Source organism: Diaporthe batatas, assembly GCF_019321695.1.
Source record: "Diaporthe batatas strain CRI 302-4 chromosome Unknown Contig00008, whole genome shotgun sequence".
NCBI classification, from domain to species: Eukaryota; Fungi; Ascomycota; class Sordariomycetes; order Diaporthales; family Diaporthaceae; genus Diaporthe; species Diaporthe batatas.
In genome coordinates this window covers 892,811-903,507 of record NW_025408555.1, presented here as the reverse complement: position 1 = coordinate 903,507, position 10,697 = coordinate 892,811, and the positions used below count along the sequence as shown (strand labels likewise).

At 19.0% G+C, this 10,697-nt stretch overlaps 1 protein-coding gene across 1 annotated transcript; it reads right to left on the bottom strand.

The window, feature by feature from the left end:
• Positions 1-9,228: 9,228 nt before the first annotated feature.
• On the bottom strand, positions 9,229-10,437 carry KVR01_007187 (uncharacterized protein; the record flags this gene model as incomplete). The annotated part of the gene is made up of 1 exon (XM_044785658.1): positions 9,229-10,437. One exon carries the CDS (start codon positions 10,435-10,437, stop codon positions 9,229-9,231), a length of 1,209 nt encoding a protein of 402 aa, XP_044643440.1.
• Positions 10,438-10,697: the final 260 nt, after the last annotated feature.

Genomic DNA, 10,697 nt, shown 5'->3' with positions numbered 1-10,697 from the left:
ATAGGTATTACTTACTTTTTAATAGATTTAAAGAAGGTATAGCTAAATATTAGAGTACTTTTAAGGTACTTCTTTATAACTTTTACTTAATTATTATAATTATACCTCCTTTTAAAGGTTATCTTTAACTATTATTATTAGTTAATATTAATTATTTTTATTTATATTTTTAAAATTTTCTTTATTTATTATTATTAATTAATTTTAATAACTTATTAAATCTTTTAATAATCTTTATTATATCTTTATAGAGGTATAAATTAGCTAACCTTCCTTTTAAATAATTATTTTTCTTTATTTCTACTTTTTTCTTTTTTAATAACTAACCTTATTAAATCTTTAATAAACTTCCTTTTTAATTTTTAACTATTTTTAATTATTTTATTAATTTTTAAATATTATTATTATATCTTACTATTTAAAGTAATTTAAAATATCTTTATTTTATAACTATTCTTTATTTATTATTATATTATTTATAAATAGTAATTATAAGGCTTATAAATAGTCTTTTTTAAAAGACTTTATATATTATTTTATATATATTACTTTAAATAATAAAATAATTTATTTAAAAATTATTTTAATTTATTAAGTTTAACCTTTAAGGGCTTTAATAGTAATTATACTAACTTTATTTTTATTAACTTTAACTTTTTTTTTTTATATTAAATCTATTTATAATTTAATTAAAAATATTATTATTAAGGTCTTTAATAGTTGTTTTTAAAAATAATAGGTAAATAGTTTAAAATTACTTTATATATCTTTTAAATTTATTAGAAAGTAATTATAAAAGTTATTTTTTACTTTAAGATTTAAATAAAAGGCTTTTAAAGGCTTTTAAATTTTTAAAGATTTTTAATTTTAACTTTTATATATTTAATATTTAACTAACTTTATAAGGTTAAAAGTATATTATATTTTTTTAAAAGTATATAGAAAGTATTTTTATAAACTTAAATTTCTTTAATTATATTATATTAAATTATATTAAAATTATAAAAATAGAATAAAGTAATTAAATTATAAGTTTTTATAATATATATATAAGGGCCTTTTTAAATAAGTAGAGAGTATTCTTTTTTTATATAAGAATATTTTTATATAGTTTTTAGTTAAATAGTTTTTATTATAATTAATATATTATAAAGTATTATTTTTTTATATTATAGTAAACTTTTTTATTTACTTTTATTATTATTATTAATTTTCTAAATTAGAAAGATTTCTTTATTATTAAATTAATTATTAATTTTTATTTAGTAAAATTTTTTAAAAGGAATTATAAATAATATAAAACTTTTATTTTTATTTATATAAAAATAAATTAATATAGTTTTAAGTTTAATTTATTAATATTTTAATAAATATATTTATAAATAGTTTTAATAGTTATTTAGTTTTTAAAAGAAAGTTAAAAACTTTAAATTTTAAGGTAGTTTATTAAATAATAAAGAAAAGTAGTAGATTTTTATATTAAATATAAGTAATTAACTATTATTAAAAGTTTAATATTAACTTTTTTAAAAAAGAGATTATAATAATTAATATTTTTAATTATAAATTATAATTAATTTATATATTTTTAATTAATAGAATTTAATTTAAATAAAGATTTAAATAATATTTAAAAGAAAGTTTTTATAATTTAATTAAGAATTACTATAATATATTATATTTAGTTTTAATAAATAATAACTTTTATTGAATATATTTTAATTTAAAGGCTTTTTAAAAGGTAATAAATATAATAAATAAAGTCTTTAGTTTATAACCTTAAAGTTATTTTTTTTAAGAGATAATTTATAGAATATAAATAATCCTTTTAAAAGTTAATTAAAAGTATTATAAGTTAATAAATAAAATTATAAAAGTAAAATTTTAAAGTTTTTAAAGTAGGATAATAATACCCTTTATATTACTTTTTAAAGTAAATTTTAACCTATTATAAGTTTAGATAGTTTAAGGATAGTTTATTCTTAATATATTTATATTATTTTTATAATAATCTTTTAATTTTAATATTATAAATAATTAATTCTTCTTAACTACTAACTAATAGCACTTATTTTTTAATATTTATTCTTTAAGTACTTTATTAAGTATTTATAATTTATTTATTTATTTTTATTTACTTTATTAGCCTTTTATTAGATTTAAATTTTAATTATATTTTATTTTTATTAACTTATTATAAAGCCTTTATAGATTATTTATTATTTATTTATTTAATTATTATTTATTTTATTAGTTATTTTTAATATTTATTTTTATTATTTAATTATTATTTATTTATTTTTATTTATTATAGTTTAAATAGCCCTTTTCTAGCCCTTTATTTATTTATTTTTAAATTTTCTTTTAAAATATTAGAGTTCTTTTTCTTTTAGTATTTTTAAATAGTTTTATTTATAGATATTTTATTTTTAATATTTAAGAGTTATATTTATTTAGCTATTTTTTTATTTTATTAAATAGTAAAGAGTACTTTTAATTTCTTAATAATTTTAAATTTCTTTTAATTTTTATTTAATTTATTTATTTTTAAATTTAATAAGTTTATAATATTCTTTTATAAGCCCTTTAATATTTTAATTATTTATAATTTTAATTAGTTTATATAAAAATATTATATATTTAAAAATATTTTTAAAGAGAATTAAACTATAAGTTTATTTATTAGTTTAAGTTAGAATTTTAAATAAATTAGTTTTTATAGAGTTAGTTTTTATTCTTTAAGTAAAGATATTTAGTTATTAAGGATATTTATTTATTAATCTTAAATTATTTAAGTTAATAATATATATTATAATTTTAAGTTTAAATTTTAACTATTTTATTTAATTTTTAGTATTTTATATAAATTTATTAAAGTTTTTAATTACTTTTTTATTATTAATATTTTTTTATAATATATTATTTTTAATAGGTTATTAATTATATAGAATTATAAAGAGGGTTTATATTCTAATAGTACTTTAAATAAGTTTATTTTAATTATTATATTTTAAGTTAAATTATATATAAAGAATATAATATATAATAGTTTTAATTAATTTTAAATATTTTTAATTATAAATAATTTAAGATATTATTTTAAAGTTTAATTTATTTTTAATTTATTTATTATTTTATAAATAGTAGATAGTAATATAATAATTTTTAATATTATTAAATTTATATAATATTTTTAAAATTATTTATAAAGATTATATTTTAATTAGTAATAATTTTTATAGGATTTTCTATTTATATTTAATTTTTCTATAAAAGATTTTATTAAGCTTTATAATATTTATTATAATATAAATTAAAAAAAAAACTTATTTTAATAAAATAATTTATAATTATTAAAATTAAATTTATTTTTATTATTTATAATAGTAATTAAAAGTTTAATTATAAAATTTATATTAAGTTTTTATATAAGTTTTAATAAAATTAATAGTAAAGTAAGCTTTTATATAAATAATAATATAATATAAATATATATTAATATATTATATAAGAGTATATATATTTTATTATAAAGGCCTTTAATTTAGGTTATTAAAAGTACTTTTAAAAGTTTATATTTTTATTTACTTTTAGTGTTTATTTAATGAATTATTATAATAAATTTATAGAATTTTTATTTTAAAGCTTTTATTTTAATATATATATATATTTTTTTAATAAAGGAGTTTATTTTAGATTTTATAATTAAAGTTATTTAAAATAGTATTATTTAAGAATTATATTCTTTTAATTATAGTTTAAATTATAAGGTTTTCTTTTAAGTTTTATAAATTAAGTCTATAAATAAAAGTAGAGTTTTAAGTATATTATATTAGTGTTAAATATATATATTTAAGTTTAAACTTTTATTATAAACTACCCTTATAAGGAAGTTATAAATTTAAATTAATATTTTATTAAAAAAGTTATTTTTAAAACCTTATATATTATAATACTTTTAATTATAATTTAAATTTTAACTTATTATTAGTTTTTAAATAAAATTATAAGTTCTTTTAATAGTTATAATTATTTTTAATTTTAAAGTTAGAATTTAATTTATATTTAAGGTTTTTTATTAATATATAGTTAGACCTTTTAAGGGTTTATTAATTAGATTAGTTTTATTAAGGTAGTATTTAATAATAAAATTAAATTTAATTAAATATATTAGTTATTAAATTTATTTTTAAATTAGTTTTTATTTTATAAAATTATAAAGATTATTATAATTTAAAAGAGTAGTAATAGATTTTAAATTTTTAAAATATTATTATTAATACTTAAAGTTATTAATAATAGTATTTAATTCTTTATTATAAATTATTTAATTAAGTTTTATATTAATAAACTTTTTAATTAGAAAGTAATAAAATATTATTAAGATATATTTTTAATAATATATTCTTAAAAGATTATTAAAGTAGCTATTTTATTAAAGGTATTATATTTAATTTAAATATAAAGTATTAAGTTATAATATTAAAGTAAAGGTATTTATTAAAATTTAGCCTTAAGTTTTTAAAGGTTTTTAAGCTTTTAAATTTTTAGGTATAAATAGATTAATTTTATTAAATTTTTAACTCTATTTTATATTAAATAATTACTTATTAAAAGATTAAATAATTTTAAATATTTTTAATAAACTTTTAATAGAAATTATAAAAACTTAGAAAATTTAAATATTATAATAAATAGTAAGAATAGGTTAGTTTTAAATAGTTTTAATTTAATTAAGATCTATTTAAATTCCTTTCTTTTAATTAGAAATTCTAGAATTTAATTTCCTTTTAAAAAAGCTATATTTTTAAAATCTTTATAGAGCTTAATTAATAATAGTTAATTTATAATTATTTAAATATATTTTTATATTTTTTTTTATTTTTAAAAAATTAAAATATTATTTAAATAAATAATTATATAAATATTAATATAATTATTTAGAATTTTTATAATAAATAATTAGAATATAATAGAGATATTAATTAATTTAAATAGTATTATTTTAAATTTATAGTAATTATAGTATATATAGAATATAGTTTTTATTTATTTTTTTAAATATAAATTTAATAATAAATATTTATTAAATTAATTTTTAAAAATACTTTATATTAATAATTAATTTAAAATTTTAGAAATTAATAATAAAGGGTAATAATTCTTAACTATTATTTTATTAAAAGTTTAATAGTTAATATAAAGTTAAAAAGTATTATTTTTAAAGGTAAATAAGATTAAAGTTTTATTAAACTCTTATTAAGGGTAATTTATTTAATTTTTAAATTTTTTTAATTATTTTTTAATATTTTTAACTTTTAATAATAGTAAGTAAAAAGTAAAAAGGTAGTAATATTTTTTTTTAATTTTAATTATATAATTTATTTTTTTAAAAGAGGAGTTTTTATTTTAACCTTTATAAAAATTCTTTTAAATTTTTAATTATAAATATAATTAAAAGGAATTAAAGGGTGATTTTTTATTTATTTCCTTTAGTTTTATTAATTTTTTTATTATTTAAGTTAAAAGTTATTAGTTAAAAGAATAGTATAATAATAAGTATTCTATTTTTAATTTTTATAAAGAATTTTATAGTTTATTAAATAATATATAGGTTATTTTATTAAAACTATTAATTTTTAGATAATTTTTAATTTTATTTAAAAATATTATAGACTTAAAGTTTTAATAATAAAATAAATTTAAAATACTTTTAATTAATAGTTAGAATATTTTAAGTCTTTTTTTAATTTTAAAATAATCTTTAATTAAAAGAGGATTTAAAAGACTTTATAAATAAATATTAAAATATAATTAATCTTTTAATAGATATTAAGGATCTTTTAATTTTTAAATTAAATTTTTAATAAAGAAATATTAATTAAGTTTATTTAAATTTAAGTATTAAGGTTAATTTTAATATATTTTTAATTCTATATTATAGTTACTTTTTAAAATTATAAAGGTATTATAAATCTTTATAGTTTCCTTTTTTAATTTTAATTATTAATTTAATTTCTTTACTTTAAATATTATTTTAATAAGTAATTAAAATAATTTTTAACTTTTACTTTAATTTTATTTTTAATAACTTTTAATTATTAATTATTATAACTTTAAATTTAGTTTATAAATATTATAATTTTTATTAATATTAAATAGTTTAAAATATAATAATAGGTATTATTATAATAATAATAAATAGTTAGCTTTTATTATTATTAAAAATTAAGTTTTAAAGTAGTTTTAAAGTTATTTTTAAATATTTTAATTAAATTAAATATATAAGCCTTTACTTTAAAATTTTTAACCTAACCTTTTATATATAATAAACTTTAAGTTTCTTTAAAAGTTATAATATTACTTTAAAGAATTTTTTTATTTTTTTATTAAAAGTTTTATTATTTCTTTTATACTTTATTTTTAATTTCTTATACTTTTTTTAATTTTATTTAAATATATTAATTTAAATTATTTAAGTAATTTTAATTATTTTATTTTTAATATTTAGTAAATTTAAAGTATATTTAATTTAAATTTTAAAAATTTAATTTTATAATTTAAAGAAAAGAATTTAATTTAAAATTATTATTTTTAACCTTTATTTTAACTTTAAGGTTTTAAAGTATTAATAAAAAATTAAAGGTTTTAATTTTTTATTAATAGATAGAATTAATTATATTTTAAATAACTTTAAAAATACTTTAAAAATCTTTTAAAATTATTATTAAAGGTTTTAAATTTATTTTATTTATAATAATTAAATATAAACTTATTTTTTTTAAATTTTATATAAATATTTTAATAATTTTAATATTTTTATTAATATAATTAAGTATATAAATTACTTTTATTTTATTATTATAAAGGAATTATAATTAAGAAATATAAACTTTTAAAGTTTATTATTTAATTATTATATTATTATAAAGTATAAATTATAAATAATAAGGTAATATTAATTAATTTTAAATCTTTTAATTTAATTTTTAAGGTAATTTTAATTATTTTAAGGATATTTATTCTTTATTATAGGATTTAGTTCTACTTTTATTTTTAAGTAAGAATATTATTTATTAAAGGGGTATTTAAACTTTTTTATTATTATTTAGATTTATTTAAAACCTTTCTTTTAATTATTTTATTTTTAATAATATTATAAATAATATAAAATAAAGAATTAAAATTATAGTAGGTTATAATATTAGATATAATAGTATAGGTTAAAAGAGGTTTAAAGGTTTATTAAGTTTAAATTTAATATAAAATTAATTCTTACCTTTTTTAAAAAAGAGGTAAGTAGATATTACCTATTTTTTAATAGGCTTAAAGAAGGGGCATAGCTAGGTACTAAGGTGCCTTTAAGGTGCTTCTTTATAGCTTTTACCTAACTATTATATTAATATATACTTTAATATAAAGTTAAATATAAGTTTTATATTAAAAATAATAAGTTATATTTTATATTAAAGATTAAATAAATTATATTATTATAATAGTTTAATATTAAGTCTATAAACTACTAAAATAATTAATTAGATGAATTAGTTATTATAGTCTTTTAGTTAAGCGGTTTATTATATTAATAGTTAGTAGAATTCCTACTGTTTTAATAACTAATTTAAAGGGTGTGGGTTTAAGCCCCTATGTTTAAAAAGATCTTATTTGTGGTGTTAGCAGGCTAGTAGGTATAGTATTTATAGTTTATAGTTATAATATTAAGATAGACCGTTTACTTTAATAAAGTAGCTTAAATATATTATAGATATCTATCCTATTTAAGAGATTTTCAGGCCTCTTATAGGTATTTAATCTATCTTTAAGTTATTTAAATACTTTATAAAGCCTTAAGGGGGATTGTAATAGTTTAGTATTAAACCTATAAACTATTAGAATAATTAATTAGATAAATTAGTTATTATAGTTTCTTAGCTAAGTGATCTATTATACTAGTAGTTAGTAGAATTCCTATTATTTTAATTATTTATCTTTAATTTTTAATAATATTAAATTTTAATATAAATAATTATAAAGATAAAACTTTTATTTTAAAAGTTTATAAAGAATAAATTATAATACTTACTTATAAAACTTAATTATATATTTTTAAAAGGCTTTCTATTATTATATTAAATAAAATAACTATATATTTAATAATATATTATTTATAAATTAATTCTTAAAATATTAAATATAATAAATTTAATTTTCATGTTATTTTAAATAAATATAAAGTATATAATAAATTATAAAAACTTTAAAGAATAATATTAAATTATAAAGTAACTTAATATTATTTTAATAGAGCGGTAGTGCTACTTAAGTGGCTTTTTTACGTTTCTAGTAGGATTTAATAGTATTAATTAAAGGGTAGATAATTAAAAAGGATTAAATTTCCTCTCTAAATTTTCCAAGGGAGTAATAGATCCTTATACTATTAGATCCCTCGATGAGCAAGGTTATGCATGTGGTGTATCTACTTGTGATTGAGTTGCGATATCGTCGTTGAAATTCTAAATCCCGTAAACTCGTCACTGCTATTAAATTTAAACTTCTTGCTTTATTGTTTAAGTATGTCTCCTGCCGCGGACTAATTTGTGAGAGGGTGCCGGGTAGGGGATGTTGGGCAGCCGCATTTATATTCTCAGCTTTTAGCTCCTGAAGCTCTATTCCTAGTAGCGCTATAAAAGTATTGTAGTAGTGTAGTGTATAGCTAATAGAATGTACCTCGTTGTATTTATTGCCACTTATTAATTGCTATCTTTCACTTATAACTGAGCCCTTAAGGCTGCTGAGAAATCATTGACTGAGGATATTTTGACAACTGCCGCCCTAAGGCAGGAAGGATCTGGTCCCAGTCCCGGCTCACAACTACTCCGTCCATTGAAATGGTTCAGCCGCGTGGGCGAGACGTTCTAGGTTAGCGACGTGATAGGGATGCAGTGCGAGGCGCCTGATCCTACTTTGCATGACTAATACGCTCTTGTGACGATGGAACAGTCGGAGGTGTATATTAGGGCGACATGTGCTCGTGGGAAGCAGGCCTTCCGTCCCTCATCAGCACCGGCATGTAGCCACGCGCCTTTCCGCAAGCTGAAGCAAATCACCCGACGATGTGAGTGTGCATAATTGACTTCCATGACGAAGAACATCGTCTATTTCGATTGAATTGATGCGGCACTATAGCATGGAAGACTGATACTAGTAAATTATCAGGTTTCATTTCTCTCAAAGCAACGGATCATTGTTATAATCAATCATCGCGGACTTCAGACCGAGTCCGTAGTCCGCGTATTGATCCCAGGTCTCACTGGTGTTCAGCCCATCGACAGCAGATCCAGTCAGATGCGCGAGGGTCGAAGTTGTCAGCTCGGTGAGAAATAGGCTTCCCCTATGATTGATTATGCGATGTGTCCAGCTCCTCTGGGTGGGTAATAAGATGGAGTTCTGTACTGCAATCCTTGGCGATGCGGTGCCCCCAGTCGTATCATCGATCTTCACCGTGAATACGGCGTCGACGCAATGGTCGCAGATGGTCGACGAGCCAAGCACCCAGAATCGCGTTGGGTCCTGGTCGAATGCCAGATGGATGATACCTGCAGTTTTGCCGACACTCGAGGACAAGGTGAACCAATCAATAGAGGCGTCTTTGCTGATGCGTCCAAATGTGCCCGTGCCGGCAGTCGAGTTTCCTAGTAAAGCGACCCAGGAGTTACCGTCTGGTCCCGACACCAGGCCGACGGGCGTGGCTCCTCTGTCTGGCGGAATGGCAATCTCCTCGCCTTTCCCTCCATCATTCTTGTAGTGCCAAATCTTGCTACTCAAGTCAAGGCTAGCGTAGATGTCTCCGCTCGTCGGGTGCACAGCAACGAAAATTGGACGTCTGCTGACAGCCCAGACTTGATAGTCGTCAGGGTTATCGATCCTGAGCCTGACGACGTGCGAGCTGTCCTTGCACGCTAGCCACAGGTTCCCGTTGTGTTCCAAAATTCCATGCGGCCCCGAGGCAGGAGCAGGGACGGGAATTGTTTTGATGACTTCTGGAGGGGAGTTGATGTCGTCGCCCTTGGGATCAATCTGGAGAATAGCATTATCGAACTGCACAGTTGCCCAGACGCTCGAGTTGCCTCCGGAGCCTGAGTGCAATGTCAGGCCGTGTAGACCGGACCATATATTTGTCGGTGTGTATTTACGAGCACCGGCAGGCCTTCCGGTGTTATCGATTGCTACTTTCACGAGACTTCCATCGGTTTGTTGAGAAACGAGTATCAAGTTGTCGGTTACCGCGAGAACCTCATGAGTCTGCTGGGCAGCCGGTAGAGGGTATTCGATGACGTTTTTGGTAGGTAGGGAGTTGATCACAGTAGCACCGACGTGCAACTGGCCCAGTAGAGAAAGTTGCAATCGCAACATCAACAAGAGACTCGGCAAATCCATCGAAAATCTTTTATGGTTCACCAGACGCAGCCATATGGTTCAGGTTGTTGGTGTCTGCTCGAAACTGAAGCGGATTTAAGGTATTTCAGAAGACACTCAAGTACAGGTAGCGAGACCTGAGGCCCATAAAGGGTATAAAAGCGCGCTCGGCCCCGGCCGCGCTGTGATTATCCCTTGCGCCAGTCCTCGTCGATCGCACGTAGATGGAGAGTTCAGGCGACGCACTCATCCATACCGATACTGCTAGGTTGTCTATTATA